Below are 23,238 nucleotides of genomic sequence, written 5' to 3' on the forward strand. Positions count from 1 at the left end.
TTTTGCACAAGATATTGTCATTTTCCTTGTGTGAAACAAAAGCTTTTGAACATCTGCAAATGAAGTACTTTATTTCAATATATTAAAGTATATATTTAAGTACATTAATTCCCCCTTTTCTAGGGCGCCCACACACATCTCTTACTTACCCCCCCCTCCCCCCATCTCTTTAGCAGACAATTAAACTGTGACGCACCTAATGAAAACCTTTCATTGCTGGTGTCGCTGCAGCTTACCCACACAGCAGCCAGAACACAGTCATTTTCTGCTCCGTCACTGCGGAGGCGTACGGTTTTAAGCTCAGGGGGTTTGTTTGTTATTGTGCGTTAGCGTTTGTGTGGATCTCTGTGGAATTCATCATCATTAACTCTACCAAACGGGGCCTTTGTTCCATCCCCGTCAACATCTGTTGCTCACGATGCTTTCAAGGACTTTCCCAAAGCAGCTTCAGCTTTCATCTGATGAATCAGGGAGTTTATAGACCCACCGCCACATTCCTCACTTGCAGCATGATAGAAGCAGGGCTCACTGTAAGCCCACCGATCTGATTTTGATTTTCCTTCTGCGGCATAGTGAAATGCTCTTATTCTCTTAAAAGTTAGTTTTGTCAATTAAATCCATTATTTCTGGAGCAACGTTGCTCACTGACTAAGAATCGCTGACTAAGAACCTAGATGACCTCAAACCCCTCTCACTGGAGAAATTCTCTTGAGTTATTTTACAAGAAGTTACAAGTCACCACAAGCATTTTTATTTGGAGCTGGTTCTGCACAGCGGTTCTGGCTAAGGTCGAGTGGAATTTTCATTTTTCCTGCAGTGACATTTAACCCACAATAATCTTCCCTGCGTACTGGAAGTTCTTGTTTTGGAGTTAAACAAGGAAGTTCAAAATGTGGCCTGTTGAAACATAAGTTTTATGAGCTTTGAATTAAGACTTAAAACATTTTTGCTATGTGAAAAGCTGAGCAAGTTCTTGCAGTGCCAAAATGTAATAAATAAAATGAAGTAAAAAAAAGTGATCTGCCAACAATTAATTGAAAGATATATTAGATACATCATTGAATATGAAATTAGTTAATAAAGAAATCAAATTCAGTTCAAATCAAATCATATTATTGACTTCTTTTTTTTTTTTCATTTTTACTTTACATCGTGAATAATTCAAATTTCTCAGACTCGTCAAATAAATCCTAACATCTGGTTAGATAATCAGTCCACTTCACACTTAAATTAAAATGATTTAAAGACAATATTGTATAAACAAATTTAAATTTGAAGGTTTATTAAGGTTTGAAGGTCAACCAGAGGACATTTGTAGACTATTTTTACTGAAATATTAGGAGTATGGCTGTAAAATGTTTTATATCCAGGATTGTACATGAAAATAAAAATCTAAATGTATGACTACACGGTTATGGAGTCCTGAAAAAAAAAACAAAATAAAAAAAAAACCCTGCAGCCGCCACACATATACATTACCCATGGATCCCATTGAGAAAACACAGTTACTAAATTATTTATATGTGTCACTTCAGTGTTTGCTCATAAGGCGACTCTGACATCCACTCTGTCTTTGTCCTGTCGTGTTGTCATAGGAAATCAACTCTCAGAGGATCCATTCAAAATCAAGATGGATGCTCCCAGTCAGGTCAAGACTGCGTAGCAATAAATGGCCATGCACATGAAATATGTTATATTCTGCTAGGACGCTGAGATATAATGCCACAGCATGAAAATGACCGAAAAGTAATTTATTCCCACCCAAAAATGTATCTTTTTATTTCATTTCCTGTGTTTTTAAAATTGGTTACCAAACTATAATCTCTGGATTTAAGTCACATTTGAGATTTATTAAAGCTTATGCAATGTTACCGTATCAAATATTATTCATATTTGGGATTGATATGTGAAAAAATTATTATTATTATTTTTTGTTACATTTAAATGTTTCAGATTATAAAAGAAATCTCAATGCCAGAGAAAATATAAATAAAAAAATGCAATTTTCAAGCAATGATTTTAATTATCAGAGGAAAATGAAACCAGTTAACTGTTTGCTGCAAAAACTCTCATCAGGTATTTGCGATAATTGCCTATGAGTCATACATTGTTGTGAAGGAGTTTTGGAGTTCGTGTACATGTTTTATTTCAGCTATATTGGTCATGGCACACTATCAAAATCAGATTGAAGCCCAGACTTTTACTAGGCCACTCTAAAATCTTAACTTAGCTTTTTTTCTCTCCCCCAAATCATTCAGAGGACTTGTTGCTGCTCCACAGACAATAGTCCAGTTCTGAGAGGCTAGATTTTCTGCTTTGAGGCTTTCTGCTAAAGAGAAGAATTCATGGTTCCATTTGCTCTTTGTAAGTCATCTGGGCCCTGAAGCGGCAAAACGCCCCCAGATCATGACACTACTACCACCGTGTTGGACTGTAGGTGTAATATTCTTCTTCTGAATTACTGCTGTACATTTCTCTCATCAGTTCAAGGAACCATTTCTCTTAAGTTGTAAGGATCATAAAGAGATGTTTGGTAAATGTCAGATACAACTTTGAGTTCTTTTTGGTCAGCAGTTTTGGTTTTGGTCTTGAAATAGGAATAATTTTATCCCAGTTTTTTTTTTAATCATTGTTAAATTGTGAACGCTGACCTTAACTGAGGGAAGTGAGGTCTGCAATGCTTCTGTAACCTTTGCCAGACTGATAAATGTTTAAAGACAATTATTTCTTAGGATTTGGACACTGCGCGTTGCTTTTTGAAATATCTTGGCCTACTTCGTGTTGTCTGAGAGGTTCTCTTTAAGTGATTTCTGGAGTTCTGATCTGATATTTTTAGACACCTTTGATGCTGGGAGATTTGTACAACTGTATTCCTCCAAATGCACAAATCTTTCAACAGTTCTTTCTTTCTTTCTTTCTTTTTTTTACATTCATCCGAGAGGGGAGCGATGTGGAAGTTTGCCATCTGCCACAATGTAATTATCACGCTTCTGACAAAGAAAATCATGTCCCACCAGTTCAGGGTGCCAAGAGCTGTCTGTCTGACTTCTATCATGCCTTTGCATGTCAGTTAGATCATTCACAGGGATTTTATTACTACACAAGGAGCAATAAAACCTCACTACAGAGAGTACTATGATACAAACTGAGCATCATTGATGATAAAACTTTCTTCGCCTAAGGATGAGGTCCTCTTGGAATAGCAGATCAAACCTGGTGAGTTACAAACAAAATGTATTGCAAGTCTGCACACATGCATTTGTTCACCGAATTCTTATAGGAGAGATAATCTCCATGTACATGTGCAGCTTGTTCAATGCTGCAGCCTGACAACTACAAATTCATGCAAGCCCTCTGAGTATTGAAGGGGTGAAAACATGCAGACGCTTAAGTTTGCACGGGTCAATGGGCACTTCCACAACCCCCAACCATATATGTCATATTTTATTGCCATTTTGTATCTTTAAGTAAGAAACTTGAGTGTTTATTTTAGTCTCAGCTCCCCACAAAAACATGTAATACTCTTATGTGGGAAAGGATTGTTTTTGATGAAGCTGCATACTGAACATTTGATGGGTTCTGTTTCATCAGTTCTGCATGATCGAAATGTGATATCAGTGCCTCCCTAAGCCATAAAAACACACAACAGAATAATGTGTTCCTACGGTTACTGCTACTAGTAATTATGGGAATGTGAGCCTGTGCGATGCACTTGTAGGCACTTGTGTGAACCCTTCTATTTTCTCCAGCAATTAGCTGCTGTGTGCATGTGTCTGTGTTTGTGTGTGCATGTTGTCATGCCTGTAGGTGATCCAGCATGCACCAGAGATGCTGTTAACGCTCATTTGTTGCCATAACAACTGCGAGTGCCCCCCTACTGTAAGCAAGACTGCTCAGTGACTGACTGGAGGCTGTTGGTTGGTAAATTATATTCCAGAATGGCTGGAACTAGAACTGTAGGAAATGGGTACAGGCAGAAGAAGAAAGCAAAAGCAAAAGTCATATATAAAATAGCTGCTGAAGAAGAGTGAAAACAGTCAATGCAGACATCCCACCCAAAACTTTGAAAGCAGTGAACACTGCTTTCAAAGTTAAATTGTTAGGTCGTAGCATATCATAAGGCAAAATTAGGTAAAAAGTTAAAGCTAGCTGACATACTAATGACGGCATGTAGACTATCACTAGTAAGATGACCTACAGTAAAATATCAAATGCAGTGTGAAAGAAATACATGTAAAAGCTAAAATTAGATAAAAGGCTAATACTAGCTAAAATATTAATGATAGCATCTAGGCCCACAGAAAAGGAAAAATAATGATAAATGTGAAAGATGTGAGGGAAAGAAAATTTAGAGTATTGATGAATTGTGAAAGGAACCTGAAAGGGAAAGATTGAGGAAAACAGTAAGATGGACAGGACAGGAATGGAATCTTTTTATTGGTAGCCAAAGGAAACATAAAGGATATTTACACATTAAGGAAAGCATTATTTATTTATCTTCATAATACAAACTTAAAAAATAGGATTTAATGGATGTGAGTTAATGTTATCATTGTTGCTACACACGCATATTGCAGTAGGTGGCAGTATGCTCCGTGAAGCTATTTTGCAATCCGCCATAATAGAAAATGAAGAAGAAGAGGAACGACACAAAACAGAACTGTTGTAAAGCGACTATATTTGATGTTACACACATCTATTTTACCGAGCCAATCAGAAGCGACGATGTCGTTACGTAGTTCCTTACATGTGACTGACTGTCATGGCAGCTCCTACCTGTAAACCGTAACTCCTCCTGGCTTTTTTCAGAATCATCTCTCGCGCTGTGGGTTTCTGTAAATATGAGGTATTTAGTCGGACTCGGACGCTCGTTCGCGCGCCTTCATGTCCGTTCATGTCACCAGAGCATTTATGGGAGGAACTCCAACCCACGGAGAGTGGGAGTAGACCTTGGAGAGAAGTGAGTTGACTTTCACTCTTTCCTTTCTTTCTAAGTAGCTGGGACCGAGCTCAGCATGAGTTCTATTCTCGGTAGATAAACGATAAATGAACTAAAGCTGTTATTTAGAGTCTCTTTATGTGTTTGGTCTTCTAGGAAACTTGAAATCTCTTCAGGGAGTTTGGCCAGATTTGCTGATGGGTCTGCTGTAGTACAGGTAGACAAGAGATGCCACAATTTACTCTATTTTAATTTTAATGTGTACACACACACACACACACACACACACACACACACACATATATATATATATATATATATATATATATATATATATATATATATATTTAGTTCCTTGGCTGAAGCGTCCTAGTCCAAGAGTAAGCCAATTTTTACACGATTTCTGCCACCTCAAGGGAAGTTTTTTTTTTAGCTCCTGGCAAATATTTTTATTTTATTTACTTAAAATAACTAAATCTAAATTGCAGAAGCATAATTTCCCTCTGGGTTAGTTTTAAATTATTTAATGTATCATTTGATAACTGCTAAAAAGCCAAACAATGTGCCATTATCTATTAGTTTTCCTGCTGGAAACGTTAAGGCAAATCTCCACCTCTTGTGAAGAGGTGCCTTAACATAGTATTTTTGTGCTTTATTTTACTGTAGTTTGTTATTTAAAAGTTAATCTAAAAAGTTTAGAAACTTTAAAAAAAAAGAAATACATTTATTTAGACCATTATTGTCAATATTATTTCTGCAGATCATATTTAAACCCATGTGCAGCAGCACTTGTATAACTGAATCATTTTTCAAAGGAGTGTAAAGTATTTTAAAGAAGCCTGTCTAATTTTGAGAAGGGTGACAGTTTTTCATCCTCCCTCTGCAGCTGGGAGACACCTCAGTGATGGTGACCGCTGTCAGCAAAACCAAACCCTCGCTGTCTCAGTTCATGCCACTTGTTGTAAGTTCCTGTCCACTGCAAAGAAATTTACAACCCTGTGTTGTTGTTGTTGTTGTTGTTTCAATGAATGCGTTTAGCTAGTCATGCTCATTCAGAGGAGCTTTGCACAAGGTGGATTCTATTTTTGGATTTATCTTGGTTAGTGATTGTTATTTCCTTTGACAGGTGGACTACAGGCAGAAAGCAGCTGCTGCGGGTCGAATCCCCACCAACTATCTGAGACGAGAGCTGGGCACTACAGACAATGAAATCCTCACCAGCAGACTCATCGGTGAGCTGGATGTACCCTCCTTTCATCACGTTTAGACACTTGTGTTCTATGCCTGCTATTAACCAACTCCACTTTGTTGCTCAGATCGCTCGATCAGGCCACTTTTCCCTCCTGGGTACTTTTATGACACTCAGGTAACTTCAGTTTGAACTTGTTTTATTAATTATTCATTTAAAGCTTTGCACTGATTTCCTTTAGATCAGAAATAACCGTATTCTTTATTGTTTATGTCTCCTAAAGGTTCTTTGTAACCTGCTTGCAGTTGATGGTGTCAATGATCCAGATGTTCTAGCAATTAATGCAGGTAACAAAAAGAAAAAAAAATCCTGGAAACTCATTATTGCAAAACAAACAAACGCCTTTCTAAAACTCTGCTTTGTTTCACTAAAGCTTCGGCTGCTCTGGCTCTGTCGGACATCCCTTGGCACGGACCCATAGGTGACAAACCACACAGCAGTTTCTGTCCCGCTCAAATGTTTTAGATTGACTCCTTTGCCATTTCCGGCTGTTACGTTACAGTCCTGATGAAGGCCTGCTCTGACTGGACCTCATTGTGGGTCTGCAGGTGCTGTGAGAGTTGGCATGGTTGATGGAGAGCTGCTGGTCAACCCCACCAGGGCAGAGATGGCGTCCAGCAGTCTGAACCTTATTGTGGTCGGAGCCCCCAGCAGTCAAGTGGGTGAGTTTAAAAAGCCTATCCTAGCGTTCGACAAGGTAAAATGAATTAGAAACTGGGGAAAAAAAAGAAAAAAAGTCAAACCTCTGGTATATGTAAGTGCATCATGAGTTGATCACAGATGTCAGACTGAAAAAAGGAATCAGATTAAATTATTTGAGGATCTTGTTGCTTTTGTAAACCTAAACTAGACATTTAGCTTATTTTGAATTATTTGCTGCAGCCTTTGAATTAAAAACTTTTAATTTCCTCCAGGTTGAAAGCGAAAATGTTTAAATTGAGAGAGGGAGTAAGACCAGAGCTCATGATGTGCAGCCTGAAAAAAAAAGTATGGAATTTAAATTAATAAGTCTTTACGTCAGGAATAAGTATAGAAAAAGAATATATAATGTGGCGGGAAAAAAAATCTATTTACAGCTTTTTTTCACATTTTCTATTACCAAAATAAAGGATATTTAAAGCAGTATCTGCCATGAATTTATCCTTCATCTCTTCTTGTCCTTTAGTCCATCTGTTAATACATTTATTATTCCTTCCTTTTAGTTCACATTGAAATTTAAAATTTATACAGAAAACAGACAGTAAACAATGTTTGTCTGGAATAGGACAGATAATTTTAGCAAGAGGAATGTGCAGAATCTCTGTTGTGGAATATCGACTATAAAAAATAGTCAACTTCAAGCTCCGTATGCATTTGTCTTTTATCTCAGTAAAGAAACTTTTGTCATATTTTGGGAGTGCATCAATTTCAGTTTACTGGCAAATTACCAAATTTTAAAAAGCAGAAAATAGGTTTAGTTAGTTTTTGGAAATTACGGCAGAATTTGCCTGAAATTCCCCCAGCTCCTTCTCTTTGCCTTACCAAAACTCGGCCTTTGATCCAAACGTCTGTTTCCGTCAGTGATGATCGAGGCGTCGGCCGAGAACATGCTGCAGCAGGACTTCTGCCACGCAGTGAAGGTGGGAGTCAAACACACTCAGCAGATCATACTGGCCATCCAGCAGCTGGTGCGGGAGCAGAAGATCACCAAGCGAACGCCGGTGAAGATGTTCTCTGTTCCCATGGAGATGGTGGATCACGTGCGGCAGTAAGATCTAAGATCTAAAGTGAAGCAGCCAGTCTGTTTTGGAACAAAATATCTCCATCGGTGTGAATCATGATCTGTTTGTCTTTGTTCTAGTTTATTTGCTGAGAGGATCTATGCTGTTTTTACAGATTATACACATGATAAGGTAGAGCCTGCTATCCCATCCATTTATTATCATCACTGAAATAGCCTGGGCTTCATATGATGATGGCATTATCTTCTCATAAAAAAAAAAAAAACATAATGTATTTCCTCTCATGTCAGATTTCAAGAGACGAAGCGATCAATAAAGTTCGACTAGAAACTGAGGAAAACATAAAAGGTGGCCAATCTTTCATCTTCTTACTAATCTTAATTTCTAAATTCTGACTTTCATCATCTTATGTGGTGATTAATGTTTGCGTTTAGAAAAATTTCCGCAGGCTGAGCCGTTTGAAGTCATCGAATCGTTCAACGCTGTGAGCAAAGAGGTCTTCCGAAATTTAGTGCTTAATGAATACAAGAGGTTGGTGTCACCGGCATTACAGTACTATTATACCTCAATGATGCTTTGGGAGCTTTATTTATAATAAAATCTGCTTTTTATTCATGTCAAAGATGCGATGGGAGGGAACTGACGGCTTTAAGGAAGATTTCCTGCGAAATCGACCTCTTCAAGCCGCTCCATGGCTCCGCTCTGTTTCAGAGAGGACAAACTCAGGTGTGTAAAAAAAAATATATATATACATAAAAAAAAAAACAACTTGTTTTTACTATGAATGTTCCTTAATAAATTCACTTAAATTCAGTGCTGCAATAAATTATACATTTATTTATAAATGCTTTTTTTTTTTTTTTTTTTACCTCTTTGAAAACAAGCATGTCCACATGTCTAAAAAGTTTGGTTCCATTTTGCAGTGCACCTTTTGTTTTAAAATGGCTAAAATGCAACACATCAAATGACAAAGTGTTTTTTGCATGAAAAAGTACAGTTAATATCATTTTTTAAATAATAATAAAAAAATCTTAATAGACTATTTTTTGTACTTCCTCCAGGTGCTTTCCAGTGTTACATTTGACTCCCTGGAGTCGAGCGTCAAGACGGATATCATCACGACGGCTCTGAGGTGAGACGCTCACCCGCCTTGTGAGGGTGAGGGTGTCAAGAAAAAGCAATGTTTGAAATCATGATTTAATTTAGACATAATCAGCATCTATTCAATGTTCAAACTTAGAAATTTCACTGTTAAGGTACTTTAGTGTCTCATTTTGTGAACATTTTCTGCAAAAACACTGGAATTCTCATTAGATTTTACACAACCTCCAAACAGGTTTAAGCCTCTTTTAATGGAGTCAGACTTTTCTGGTTTATGTAAATGCCCTGTTTAGCATTTTTACACTATATTATGTACATATGATGTAAAGTACGGTATGTCTATTCTTGGGGGCAATGCAGGTAAAGTTTATATTCATAAAAAATTGTATAATTTGAATTCAGACAATGAGCAAAGTCCTTTAGACTTCAGTTTGTTTTTGACCTGTCTACAAAGTCAGCTGTAAGAATGATCTCCTGTGTAAATAATCAAGCAGGTTAAAATGAAACTGTAATAAATCTTTCTTTTCTGGCTTTGTTCTGCAGTGGCATCAAAGACAAAAACTTCATGCTTCATTATGAAGTGAGTAAAAATACTCATTTATTTGTTCATTGGGAGAAATACGGGAGCTTTTTTTTTTTTCTTTTCTGCTTTAATTTTAAAATCCATTTCGTCTGATTTCAGTTCCCTCCTTATGCAACGAATGAGACCGGAAAGGTGGGAGGACTCAACAGGAGAGAACTCGGACACGGTTCGTGAAAGAAAACAAAAAATGGCAACACGTTGATGTGCATCAGCCACAGACTCCGTCCCAGTACTGTATTGCCATTAAATTTCTCGTTTTGTGTGTTTGCAGGCGCTCTCGCTGAGAAGGCTCTGAGGCCCGTCATTCCTAAAGATTTCCCTTTCACCATCAGGGTCACAGCTGAAGTGCTGGAGTCAAACGGTTAGCGCTATGATGCATTCTGGAAACTGCGACACAGTTTAAAAAACCCCAAAAACAAACAGTACTAGATTTCCCATGACTCCGATTTTTTGGTTTTAATCTCCTTTCAGGATCGTCTTCGATGGCTTCGGCATGTGGAGGCAGCCTGGCTCTCATGGACTCGGGTACAAGAAGCTCTCAGCTCTGTTTAGTAGTAAATTTCATTTAGAGTTTAATCATAAATATCTTAACAAAAATTCATGCCAATTTTATGCATCACTCAGTTCACAGAGCACTCATCTGAAGTACGATGATGCCTTTTGATAAAACTTCAATTGATAAATATGTCAAAGATTTGCAGGAGTGAGGATAACGATAATTTTCATCCGAATTCATGAAGTCAATGCTAAAACATGGAGAACTAATTGATGGTCTGGTTACTTTTCACTGAGAGATTCTTTGCTAATTTATGTCCATATTTGTGTCACCAGGTGTTCCCATCTCCTCTGCGGTGGCAGGTGTCGCCATCGGTCTCATCTCCAAGGCGAACCCGGAGAAACCAACCGAGATGGAAGACTACAGATTGCTGACGGATATTCTGGTACAATTTTCTGCTTAATTGAGTTTTGAAAAAAGATCTGCTAATGAAATAATTTCAAAAAAATGTTGAATATTTGCCATTTATGCCCTTCTGAACAGGGAATAGAGGACTATCTAGGAGACATGGACTTCAAGCTGGCAGGAACAAACAAAGGCATCACTGCTTTACAGGTGCTGCGTTTTAAGACCTGGCAGCTGGTAGCAATAAACGTCTCCATGGTCATTTAAGTTCATTTCCTTTGTTTTTCTTCAAGGCTGATGTGAAGATTCCAGGTTTACCTCTAAAGGTGGTCATGGAGGCGATTCAGCAGGCCACAGGTATACAAGTCCCTATAGAAACTCAAGATTACTTTACTAAAATATAAACGTAACACCGTTTTTGATTGAATGTTCTTCTGTTTCAGTGGCAAAGAGGGAAATATTGGGCATTATGAACAAATGTATAGCAAAACCCAGAGAGAAGAGGAAGGAGAACGGACCTGTTGTCGGTAGGTTAGAAAAATCAGGCGGTTTGGAACCTGTTAAAATAAGTTTGTTGGTGTGTTAGACTTATGTTTCGTTGTTCTGTTTTTTGTTTTTTTTTGCCTCAGAAAATGTGCAGGTGCCTGTGTCTAGGAGAGCTCGCTTTGTTGGTCCGGGAGGATATAACCTTCGCAGACTTCAGGCTCAGACAGGTATTATTCTAGTAATGAGGTCGTGTCTGGAAGATGTAGGAATACAGAGCCTCACAAAAGTTTTCTTTCATTTCAGTTTTGTTAGAATAGCAGATTAGAGTGCATTTTAACCGAGTTTCTTGTAATAGAGCCGCACATTGTAGAGCATGATTGAAGTTGAAATAAAATGAAACATGTTTTTTTTTTGTTTGCTTGTTTTTTTTTAATATAATTTGAAAATGTGAATGTGTGACATGCATTTGTATTCATTTACATTGAACATTGATAGAGCTGAATACAGGGTAATATCAGAAGAGCAGCTGAGGCTCATCCTCCACATTTGGATCCAATCCAGATAAAATGCACAGAAGTTTGTGATTGTAATGTGTCCCAATGTGGAGAGGTTCAGGGGGAAATAAACTTTTAAAAAGTATATTGAATCACTACAGACTTTTAGCAGAATATAAATGGCATACATTTTCTTTCCCCTCGCCGACACCCGTCAAGGTGTTACAATAAGCCAGGTGGACGAGGAGACTTTTTCTGTGTTCGCCCCGACACCAGGAGCGATGAACGAAGCCCAAGACTTCATCAAAGAGATCTGCAAAGACGACGTGAGTCCTCGCCTGGTTTCACAACAGATCCTCTGGCTGGATCTGTCACCTTCCTGAACTTAGCCATTCCGACTTGAACATTTATAGAGTTATGGCTTTCTATTGATTTATGAAGCAAATGTTGGCATTTGTGTCTTTGTTTGGCAGCAAGAACAGCAGCTGGAGTTTGGAGCTATCTACACTGCCACAATCTCAGAAATAAGGTATGGAAACACTGCAGTACAGTTATAATAGACGTTAGCAGCTTTGCTAAGGCAGCACTGGTAGAAATATGTTAAAACTTTTTAATTTCTCAATATAAACTCATTGAAATAGTTGTCAACTACTTTAGTCATCGATTAATCGTTAACTGGATTGTACAGACTCAAAAGGCCATTTGCTGAAAAAAAACCCCAAAAAATAAAACATATTCAGAATATTCAAAATATATATACATTTGCATTTAAATTAAAAACACCATTGTCTGTAAATATGTTTTACCCTAAACTCTTCAAGTGGCACAGTTTTAGCTTCACCTTGTTCAAATTCAATAAAGTAATAAAGGTAATAAAATATTTTTCTTGTTTAAAAAAAAAAATGGTTTTTTGCATCTTTTAATGTATTGCTAATGTTTTATATATAAAAAGGGTTGGCCAAATTCATATTAAACTCTGTGTAGTGGGAAATAAGGTGTTAGCGATGTGAGGGGAGACGAGTGAACGCTTTTGGGAATATACAATTCCAGTTGTTTTAAACTTAAATTATTGCCTTGAGTGCAGATGTCGGCAAGTTTACGTGAGTGGCTGTTGCATTGTGTCAATAAAATTCGGCACCGCCATCTTGAAAGTCATGTTCTCTTGTATTTCCCATTTTGTGAGGAACCCTGCTGTTACTAGAGTGGCAGTAACAGCAGGTGCACTTTTACGGTGCACTGCAGCTCCTGAATTATTATATAATGGGTACAATACTAATGGCTTTTCCTTTCCTCTGTAGGGACGTCGGTGTTATGGTGAAACTTTATCCTAACATGACTCCCGTCCTACTGCACAATTCCCAGTTGGACCACAAACGAGTCAGTACATTTGCATCTGTTTAAGTTTAATGAAGGCTTAAGAACAGATTGTAAATTAATTGGTGTGTTTTTTTCCCCCTTGTTTTAGATTAAACATCCCAGTGCTTTGGGCTTAGAGGTGGGACAGGAGTTACAGGTAGGTGTTCATAAAGCTGGTTGTTTCTTGATTTCATTCTCTTACTGCAATATAATGTTTAATTTGTCATAATGACAGGTGAAGTACTTTGGTCGCGATCCAACAGACGGAAGAATGAGGCTGTCTCGGAAGGTGCTTCACTCCCCCGCGGCAACCGTTGTCAAGACGCTGAGTGAGAAGCAGAGCATCTCCATGGGCGCCAGCAGCGTCCACAGGGACAACAGCGATTCATGACCGGGTGCCACAGCAGGCTTTGTCTGACGAGAAGGGATTCACGCTGCGGCGATGTCTTTAGGGCAAAGACTTAACGGAGAAGGCTGCCAGAGGGAGATGTTTTTGTGAACTGAAAAAGCAGACGGAGCTGCAGGGCGTGAAGATGACAGGGATGTCGTTTGACGAAACAAGCAACCTGGTGGCAGTGTGCACAAAGTGAGAGAGAAAAGTAGCTGTTGTCGTGGTACTGATCTGTTTTTACGTCGTCTCAGTGCATGAAACGACTTTGAGATCTGTTCACATCGCAGATCAACTCTGCTTTTATTACTCACACCTGAGTTACAGTACTGGCTCTTTTTGATTTGGAGCTCCATATTTAATATCTAAATGTGCACCGACAGACTGCCGGGATCAAAATATGGACACAATAATGCGGAAAACATAGACAAGACATTTGTCTTGTGTTATGTTTATAGTTTGTGAGTGATCTGTAAATAAAGGAATGTCGGGTTCTTTTATGGTATATTTGCTGTGGTTTCTTATTTATTTGTATTTTATCGAGTTTAATAAAATAGTACCTTTCTAGAAAAAAAGGGAGATATATTCAAACACAAATTGTGTTAATGCATAAAATAGTGCTAAGAAATACATTATAATAAAAATGTATTACATTACAAGAAAATAAACTGAAATTAACGTAGAGCACAAAAAGTGAGTGCCAGAGAAAGACGCACAAAAAAACTGTCACTTCTGTTATTCTGCACGTTGAAGGTTACATATTAAATAAGAATCTTATGTAATACAAAATAGCTTAAACCCACTCAGAATAACAAGGAAACATAAAAAAGGCTTCACTTTCAGGTGAAACACTAGTGGTAATTTGCAATACAAAAAAAATAAAATCCAGAAGTTGTAATGCCAAATCCTTCAATACAAAAATAAGAAACATGAAGGCTCAGGTGCTAACTGAAGAGGTGGAAAAGTATGGAATTTGATTGCAAAAATTTTCCAGATTTGATTAGGGGAGGCAATGAAATTGCATCTATCACTTTGTCATTAGTCTGTACATCCATATTACAGTCTTTATGCAGTTTTTTTTATTATTATTATTTGTATCTGGAATATCTCACAAATGTTTACTATTTATTTATTTATTCATTCATTCATTCATTCATTCATTCAAGGAAACTTTAATATTAACATTTTTGTTTGTTTTCTGGCACGACTGATAAAGGCCACATGCTGAAACGTGATAATTTGTTAATGTCGTTTTTAAAATAAGCCTTTTCACGATCAGGAAAAATGTGGATTTAGCATATTGAACTTGTTCAGTACCCTAAAATATACAGGTATCCTTTGCAACATGTGTCTTATGGACACAATGTTGAAATTATATGAATATATGAACTTCTCTGGATGGATGTTGCTGCGATTCTTTTCTTTCCCTGCAGGTGGCGAACTCATGCAGCCCTTGTAGGGGAGCAAAGCTCCGCCCATCCGACGGCAGTTTGATTGACATCTACGAAGATCGGATTACAAGATGGCGGTCTGTGGACGTTAGCGAGGAGGCCGTTAGAGTTGTTGTGCTTTCTTTGAATTTTACTGTTTTATTAGCAGGCCTTCTGCTTAAACCCTTTATGTGGTAGACGTAATATGTTTATGAACTAGGCAAAAAAAAATTATATAACTGCTGCCGTAAACTTTCATTAGACGTGCATGTTTTATAACATGCAGGTGGGAAAAAAGTTAACAGGTCGAGGAAAACACTAGACAGGGCGAGCTGATAGCCTGTTAGCTCAGACTCGGTTAACCATGTCGGACACTCGGCGGCGGGTGAAAGTGTACACCCTGAACGAAGACCGACAATGGGATGACCGGGGCACCGGACACGTTTCGTCCACATTTGTGGAACGACTGAAGGGAATTTCGTTATTAGTTCGAGCCGAATCTGACGGTGAGTTCCTCGTTAGCATAGCCGCGTTACGTTACCTAGCTTTAGCATGCTATCTACTGCTTGTTCGGACTCGGGGCTTTCAGTTGATGATTACTTGTTTTTATGAGGCTATGTTCTATAAAGCCAACTGTCTTTGGCAATTAAAAGGGTTTATGTTGTTTTAATCTAAAACAGTGTTTAAGGATTATTCGGTTTCCATTATTTATTTGAATAACAGACACCTTTATAGTAACACGGGTAGGGGGGGGGGGCTCGAAGTCTCGCTTTACACGTACAAAGTTATCATAATAGGCTAACCACATTTGTTCGAGGAGAGATTATACAAATAAATCTTACTTAATTTTATGACGAGTTTTCTGCGAATGTTGCCTTTTGGATTTTTTTTTCTCAAGTCTTATTTAAATGCCCTAATTGCTTAGGCATATAATTTACAATAGAGTTGCCTATCTTACTTTGAACACGTCACCGTCGCTTTAATAAATCACCTTTCTCACTCTTTTAGGTTCATTATTGTTGGAGTCGAAGATAAGTCCGAATACCGCATATCAGAAACAACAGGTAAAAAAATTTTCAGTGAGCTGACCTCACTCTTTGAGCTCAATCCAGTTGTGTCTCTTTATCTATTATGAAAGCTACTAATTTATGTGAATCAGATGCGGATCTTTGAGTAAAACTGCGTGTTTCTTTATCTCGCTTCCAGGACACACTGATTGTCTGGTCAGAAGCAGATAATTATGACCTTGCCTTAAGTTTCCAGGAAAAGGCCGGCTGTGATGAGATCTGGGAGAAGATTTGTCAGGTATTATCTAACAAACAGATGTTTTGAGCTCAGGGTCAATTCACAATTTGGCTCATTTACAGTCAATGGTCACATCCCTGTCCATTTTTGTACCTATAAACAAAATATTTTGTACTTACGGTTGCACGCCGATTTATCTCCTTAATTAAACATTTTGAGGTAATTTATTATAAAAAATTGTTACATCTCAAACTGCCGTAAAAGTTGTATAAATGATCTGAACCCCTTTTTCGGTGTTGCTACTGAAATGGCCATAATTACATATGATTATAGATAATTACAAAACGTTGTACTTGCTTACTCATTCATTTAATGATTTGTCAAACATTTGTCGCCCAGGTTCAAGGCAAGGACCCTGCTCTGGACATCACCCAGGACCCCATCGATGAGTCCGAAGAAGACCACTTTGAAGAGATCCCAGAGACGACCCACCTAGTCGAGCTGCCGCCCTGCGAGTTAGCCCGGCTCGAAGAAATCGCCGACCTGGTCACCTCCGTCTTGTCCTCGCCCATCCGGAGGGAGAAACTCGCCCTGGCGCTGATGAGCGAGGGCTACATCAAGAAACTCCTGGGCCTATTCAGAGTGTGCGAGGACCTGGACAACCGGGAAGGCCTGCACCACCTCTACGAGATCGTGCGCGGCGTCTTGTTCCTCAACAAAGCGGCCCTGTTTGAGGTGATGTTCTCGGACGACTGCATCATGGACGTGGTGGGTTGTCTGGAGTACGATCCGGCGCTGGTGCAGCCGAAGCGGCATCGTGAGTTTCTGACCAAGACGGCGAAGTTTAAGGAGGTGATTCCCATCACAGACTCGGAGTTGCGGCAGAAAATCCACCAGACCTACAGAGTTCAGTACATCCAGGACATAATCCTGCCCACGCCATCAGTGTTTGAAGAGAACTTCCTGTCCACCCTCACCTCCTTCATCTTCTTCAACAAAGTGGAAATTGTCAGTATGTTGCAGGTAAGGACAAAAGCGGGTTTACTTACAGTATGAGGAAAAGTGACAAGTGGATGCCTTTTGAGAAAGTTTACATTATTTGATGGGATTTTCTATTTGTACATTTAATTTTGATGATCCAGTGTAATTTTTAGATTGAATGTTCTTCAGTGTTGTCTCGTTTATGATGCTCTTTCTTCCCTTTTGTCAAATAATTAAAAAAAATGATAGAAGCAAGTTTTATGATGGCATTTAAAAATATTAATGAACATGAAATTATATACCTGTAATAATTATTTATTATTTTGCAAATGAAGTTTTGTATGTCAAAATTTGCTCTGTAGCAAGAAATCAAAGTTAGCGGGGAAGCATACAGAACAAATGGGTTGAGATGCATTTTAACGCTTCCTGGTTCTCAACTAATTTGTACGATTCAACTTTTTTTATTATAATAATTGTGTTTTCTTAAATTTCCTCAAATGTTTGTGTATTCTCTGTTTTTCTGACCTTATCTGTTCAGATTTTCTCTGTTTTGAGAAAATGTTTAAGTTTCTGCCTGTCACGTCGTCTGGCTTAAAATTAAAACATGTTCATCTGAGATTTCTGGTCTTTGTGTTGAAGCAAAATCTCAACGTCTGAGAGACGACCAAGTGTACTCGCCATGCCAAAGTAATGCGCAGAAGCAAATTAACGTTAAAGGAATATATAAATTTTCTGTTAGTTCTTTCCAACTGTTCTTACACAGGTGAATGGAAACATTTCTAGAGATAACCATCATGGTAAGCGCCAATAAATGTCAGGATTGGGTTCTCTTCTTTCACCATTGCTTGAGTTTATCTCCAAGTCTTCTTACTTTGGTAGGTGTCTTTGTTTCTAACGTACGTCTCACTGTTGTCGCAGGAGGATGAGAAGTTCCTCACTGAGGTCTTTGCACAGCTTACAGATGAAGCCACAGAAGAAAGTAAAAGAAGAGAATTGGTAAGTCGCTTAGTAAGACTCAAAAACGGTTTGAAGTAATGTTTAAAAGTCCGTTCTGTTTGGAAAATTTTAAAAATGTTTGTTTTTTCCCCCCCCCCCTCTTCCACTCTGTAGGTGAACTTTGTCAAGGAATTCTGTGCTTTTTCGCAAACATTGCAGCCACAAAACAGGGATGCCTTCTATAAAACTCTGGCAAATCTAGGGATTTTACCCGCTCTTGAAATAGTCATGGTATGTTGTTGCATTTCTGTGAATGTAATTGAAATATTTATTTCAGCAAATCTGTACAAAAAACAAACATTCTTGATCCATTGCACTGGAACTGATCATATTTTAAGGAACAGTTTTCTATCAACATTTTTTTGTTCAGGCTAAAATCAACAATAACAGAAATAAATGCTTGAGATATTTCAGTTTAGGCAGAATTTATGTTACTTCTTAAATTGAATTATTGATATAAATTAACTTTCAGGTGATGTTCTAATTTAAAGAGAAAAAAAAGCACAAATGTGTGCAAATCTCGCATGTTTGAGTTTACCATGAATTATAATTATGTGCAGCGTATATACTGAACTGTAAAATCTGCAGTTTGTATTTCTTCAAAGAGAAGATAAAAGATCTGACACCCAATGGAAAATATTCATCTGAATTGACGTGTTTTTGTGCGTTGTCGTCTTGCTCTTATTCTACAATATTGTTTTCCAACATGTTTGCTTTTCTGTAGGGAATGGATGACTTGCAGGTGCGAGCAGCAGCTATTGACATATTCTCGTACCTGGTGGAGTTCAGCCCGTCGATGGTCAGGGAGTTTGTCATGCAGGAACCACAGCAAACCGAAGATGTGAGCAGAAACGTTCTTGTCTCGAAAGTGTAATGTTAAGCGTCGCATATTAGTTTCTGTGATATGTTTGTGATATGTGGTGTGTGTGTGCGTGTCTCAAGGTTGGTTTGTAGCTCTGCGGCGACTAGTGTGGAAGTGTTGTACAGTCCGACAATCTGAGATGCAAAGCGTAAATCAACACAAAATAATAATAATAATAATTTTTAAAAAAAACTGAGGGGATGTAATATTCACTCAGCATAGATACAATCAAACTTGCTGAACTTGTTTTAATATATTCCTCTTTTTTAATGAATGCATCTTCTCCATGTCTGTCTGGTTGGTTTTGTGCTTCTATTTTAGGACGTTCTCCTGATTAATGTTGTGATCAAGCAGATGATTTGTGACTCTGATCCAGAGTTGGGAGGGGCCGTCCAGCTTATGGGTCTGCTCAGGACTCTCATTGACCCTGAAAATATGCTGGCTTCCACCAATGTAAGTAAAGCCAGTTCACATATCTGCCGGTTATCAAAAGAAAAATGACGCCCAGACTTCAAAGAGCTGTTTAAGATTGTTCAAAGTTAACCTTGTAAAGAGCCTTGCGAAACTATTCTCAGTGCTTTAACATTTTCACATTTTGTCGCATTACAACCTCAAACGTAAATAGGAGAGCACAGAGTCATTGCATTTTGTGTACCACCTTTAATCCTCAATGGAGGAACTGTTTGTTGTTTAACACCAATTCCACTTTCACCAACTTCTTTCAGAAAACGGAGAAGACGGAATTCCTGAGTTTCTTTTACAAGTACTGCATGCATGTCCTGACTGCTCCTCTTCTGGCCAACACTGCACATGACAAAAACTCAAAAGGTAAACCTGGTCCCTCAGTGCAAAGCATAATCATAATGTTACATTACAGAAGGTTTTTTTTTAAATATTGATTGCCATCGCCTTCCAGATCATCCAGAAGGATCTGCAAAGATTAACCCAGTTTGTCCAGGTGGGTCCAGTTTAATTTAATTGAACAACCATTGGTCAGCTATGGGATCCAGTTGAAAATTAATTTGCCCCGCAAAAAAGTATTTTTGTTGCGCGTTTGAAATGTTCTGATTAGAGCCTTTTTTGTTTGTTTGTTTGTTTTTTTGCAGACAACTTCCAAACGGCTCAACTGCTCGCACTGATCCTGGAGCTGCTCACCTTCTGTGTGGAGCATCACACCTATCATATCAAGACCTACATTATGAACAAAGATCTGCTCAGGAGAGTGCTGGTGCTCATGAACTCAAAACACACCTTCCTTGCTCTTTGTAAGTCCAAACCTACAAACCTTTATGTTGCTCTTCCCCCCCCAAAAAATCTTACAGTTCTAGTTATAGGGCTTCACTTGAAACATGATGGTTTTTCTTTGGCGAAGGTGCGCTGCGCTTCATGCGGAGAATCATTGGACTGAAAGACGAGTACTACAATCGCTACATCATCAAAGGGAACCTGTTTGAACCCGTCATCAATGCCCTGCTGGACAACGGCACCCGATACAACCTCCTCAACTCGGCCATCATCGAGCTCTTCGAGTTCATCAAAGTGGTACGTAAACGTTAAATTCCTACCCAGATTAAAAATATGTCCCTTGACTTCTCAGAAAGTTTCAAATTTTTTTTCTCCTCTCCACAGGAGGACATCAAATCTCTCATAGCTCACATCGTAGATAATTTCTACAAAGCACTTGAATCCATCGAGTACGTTCAGACTTTCAAGGGCCTGAAAGGCCGATATGAGCAGGAAAAGGACCGGCAGAGTCAGAAACTCAACAGGTCAGTGAAGACTGTAAAATTATTGATGTAGTTGTTTTCTTTAAGGGACGGATTAGGATTTGTGTGGTGAGTTTCTGATAAAAGGTACAAACAGTAAATGTCTTACCTCCAGTAGATGACTTTTGGTGAAATCCAAAAGCGTTTGTCCAAGAGCAAAAGAGACTTCTGCATTCAACAACATATCAGTTTATTTAAGCTTACATAAGTGTTTTTGGATGGTCTTGGCAGCTTCTTTGACTGGCTGTTGGCCTCAGTTTCCAGGTCACAAATATCTGGACTTTGATCAAATAAAGATACTAAGACATTTAATTACTGCATGTAAGAAATTTGACTTTCTGAAAGCTGCTTCAGGATATCTGCAGGTTTCAGAAAGTCAAATTTAAGACTTTTTAAGATCATCTTAATTTCACCCTGAATGAAATTTAAAGCAAAAAAAAAAAAAACAATATAAGGAATGTTTGGGGGAGCTTGATGCATAACAATCAAGTGCAGCAAAAACTGTGAACCAGGCTTTGTTCTCATGATGGAAGCAAAAACAGTAGGTTGCTAGCAAGGGTATATTAGCTGCTAGTTACAGGTAGGCGCAAGACTTTGAAAGATTTGTATTTTTTTTTAAAGGCACCATGTATGTGGTTATTTATAGAATCCCAGTTTTAAAAACCCTGTACTATCCCTTCAGGTTGTTGGCAACTATTAGTATTCTCCATTCTCAATCATGACTTTGATTGAGAAAGTTATCAAACTTTATTTGATAAGTTTTGAAATTAAATGTGATCTACAATACCTGTTATCATCAGGTATCGTAGAGACGCGCGGTCTATGGACGAGGACGAAGAGTTGTGGTTCAATGACGATGACGACGACGAAGACGGCGAAGCGGTGGAGAGGAGGATGGACGATGATTTTTCCGACAGCTACGAAAAGTTCATGGAAGCCAAAAAAGGTAATCTGTTCAGCTGCGAATGTTTGACGCTCCGAAAACTTTTGCATTGAACTCCTGAATCACGACGTGGTCGCCCTCTGTCGCCGCAGGAGCCGCCAACGGAGCCAATGGTGCCAACAATGGCAAGTCTGCCGCCATCCCACCCGCCTCGCCAGCCGTCACGTCAAGCAACAGCTCGTCTTCGTCTGTCAAAACAGTTGCTCTTCCTGCCACTCCTGTTGTTAAGGTAACCAAACGTCACAAGCGTGTATTACTGCCATTAAAAAAAAAATGTAAATGCCTCTTTCTTAATTTATTTCAAGCATGTAGGAACTTTCAGTGTTTTCTCTGTTTTCCTTTTAGACTGCTCTTGTCGGATTGGTGGACTACCCTGACGATGAGGATGAAGAGGAGGAAGATGAGGAGGAGGAGGAGCAGTCTCCGAGAAAGCGACCCCGTCTGAGCTCTTAAGGCTTATAATAGCTCTCTCTGGTTCGGCCATGGCGGAGGACGTGGAATCCCTCCCATTTCCTCTTTCCCCTGGCCGTCTCATTGGTCCTCGGCCTTCTCGCGCCACCCTCTGGTCTCTCAGAGGCGTTGCACCGAGCCAGACGAGCCTCCCGCCTTTCCTCAGTCCTGAACTCTGCTCCTTGTCCCTCTCTGGAAGGAGGTGGAGAGCTTCTCTGGAAAGACAGATTGCAGTCTATTTCCATAGGCTGTCTTTTTCTTTCTTTCTTTTTTTTTTTTTTTTTACTTCTCCCCCTTCTCCCCACATTTTTTATTAAACATATAACCCTGTTTGGGAAATCCAAATCTCTTCTTCCATTTCTTTTTTACCACGGTTTTTTCCCTTTTCTTCAATCAACTGTCAAAACATGACATGGCAACACCATTTCAGACACTGGTTTTTTTGGGGGGTGGGGTTGTTTGTTTGTTTGTTTTGTTTTTTTTGTTCCCTTTGTATTTCTGTTGCTGCAACAGCCAGAAAGCCTCTACATCCATCTCCAAATCGAACCAGTGAGGCAAGAAGAAGCCAAAAACCCGACCAGCCAGCGTACAAACTGTTCAGCCGGCCGCCCAGGCTAGCGGGACTAGCCCTCAGATTTGACTGGCTGGAGCTGATTGTGTGCCACCCGGTCAGATTCAGAGGGATTCAGGCAGCGTAGAAACATTAAATGAAGGGGGGGGGGAGGTCATTGAAGGCTTAGCTCCAGTAGAGCAGGACTCGAACGTTAAAAAAGCCATGGCATCCGTTTTGGTGGCGAGGCGCACAGAACACAGAACTTTAACACAATATTTTGCGGGATTGTGTTAGCCAGGAGTGTTGCATTTCACGAGTTTGTTAAAGTACTGTACATATGTTTCTTTGCCCTTTCTAAACATTTCACCCCTCTTCCTCGGCGTGGTTTTGAAAGAGGAGGAAGAAGCCCACCTGATTTTTAGTCTTTTTTTTTTTTTTCACAGCACAAAAAATGATGGGGGATCACTGATCACCTTTTTTTTTTTTTTTTTTTTTAGGCGATTTCATTTGATTCAGTGTAAACTCTGGAAAAAGTTCAACATGTCAGTTTTAAGGATTCGACATAACTGTGGCAAAGTCACGTTTGTGGCCAACGTTTTGAGGATGTTTGGGGGTACAGCTTTTTTTTTTTTTTTTTGTCACTTTTGAGTTCGGCGATCTTTTTTTTTTTTTTTTTTTTGTCACTTTTGAGTTCGGCGATCTGCAACCGGATGGATCGGCTCTGGTTTTGGTTTTACCCGAGTCCGACCTGAAACGAGGGCGAGAAATTCGACTTTCAGACAGATCTCAGGTGC

At 38.9% G+C, this 23,238-nt stretch overlaps 2 protein-coding genes across 3 annotated transcripts in view; both read left to right on the plus strand.

The window, feature by feature from the left end:
• Positions 1-4,713: 4,713 nt before the first annotated feature.
• The window catches only part of pnpt1 (polyribonucleotide nucleotidyltransferase 1), a 29,182-nt gene continuing 10,657 nt past the window's right edge, over positions 4,714-23,238 (plus strand). Inside the window, exons 1-28 of one of the 2 annotated variants that reach the window (XR_001661972.1) lie at positions 4,714-4,960; positions 5,096-5,156; positions 5,826-5,900; positions 6,066-6,171; positions 6,256-6,305; positions 6,412-6,475; positions 6,562-6,609; positions 6,737-6,850; positions 7,749-7,935; positions 8,029-8,080; positions 8,200-8,257; positions 8,344-8,440; positions 8,533-8,635; positions 8,971-9,041; positions 9,554-9,590; positions 9,693-9,759; positions 9,865-9,954; positions 10,065-10,118; positions 10,425-10,534; positions 10,633-10,704; positions 10,788-10,851; positions 10,938-11,021; positions 11,124-11,207; positions 11,694-11,800; positions 11,948-12,003; positions 12,773-12,851; positions 12,940-12,987; positions 13,066-13,407. Coding sequence is in view for 1 of the 2 variants with exons in the window: in XM_007551171.2 (XP_007551233.1) it covers positions 4,842-4,960; positions 5,096-5,156; positions 5,826-5,900; positions 6,066-6,171; positions 6,256-6,305; positions 6,412-6,475; positions 6,562-6,609; positions 6,737-6,850; positions 7,749-7,935; positions 8,029-8,080; positions 8,200-8,257; positions 8,344-8,440; positions 8,533-8,635; positions 8,971-9,041; positions 9,554-9,590; positions 9,693-9,759; positions 9,865-9,954; positions 10,065-10,118; positions 10,425-10,534; positions 10,633-10,704; positions 10,788-10,851; positions 10,938-11,021; positions 11,124-11,207; positions 11,694-11,800; positions 11,948-12,003; positions 12,773-12,851; positions 12,940-12,987; positions 13,066-13,221 (2,313 nt within the window). In the remaining variant the exon portion in view is untranslated. Of the gene's footprint in view, positions 4,961-5,095; positions 5,157-5,825; positions 5,901-6,065; positions 6,172-6,255; positions 6,306-6,411; positions 6,476-6,561; positions 6,610-6,736; positions 6,851-7,748; positions 7,936-8,028; positions 8,081-8,199; positions 8,258-8,343; positions 8,441-8,532; positions 8,636-8,970; positions 9,042-9,553; positions 9,591-9,692; positions 9,760-9,864; positions 9,955-10,064; positions 10,119-10,424; positions 10,535-10,632; positions 10,705-10,787; positions 10,852-10,937; positions 11,022-11,123; positions 11,208-11,693; positions 11,801-11,947; positions 12,004-12,772; positions 12,852-12,939; positions 12,988-13,065; positions 13,724-23,238 lie in introns of those variants that run through there. The other variant, XM_007551171.2, reaches the window with a different exon arrangement.
• ppp4r3b (protein phosphatase 4, regulatory subunit 3B) lies at positions 14,708-22,594 on the plus strand. The gene is made up of 16 exons (XM_007551172.2): positions 14,708-15,154; positions 15,657-15,712; positions 15,855-15,953; positions 16,293-16,916; positions 17,793-17,870; positions 17,985-18,101; positions 18,595-18,711; positions 19,054-19,185; positions 19,458-19,560; positions 19,649-19,690; positions 19,839-19,997; positions 20,105-20,274; positions 20,362-20,501; positions 21,299-21,444; positions 21,534-21,670; positions 21,787-22,594. The coding sequence occupies exons 1-16, from the start codon at positions 15,013-15,015 to the stop codon at positions 21,892-21,894; spliced, it is 2,370 nt and encodes a 789-aa protein (XP_007551234.1). The 5' UTR covers positions 14,708-15,012; the 3' UTR covers positions 21,895-22,594.

This window comes from Poecilia formosa, unplaced genomic scaffold (genome assembly GCF_000485575.1).
Source record: "Poecilia formosa unplaced genomic scaffold, Poecilia_formosa-5.1.2 Scaffold40, whole genome shotgun sequence".
NCBI classification, from domain to species: domain Eukaryota; kingdom Metazoa; phylum Chordata; class Actinopteri; order Cyprinodontiformes; family Poeciliidae; genus Poecilia; species Poecilia formosa.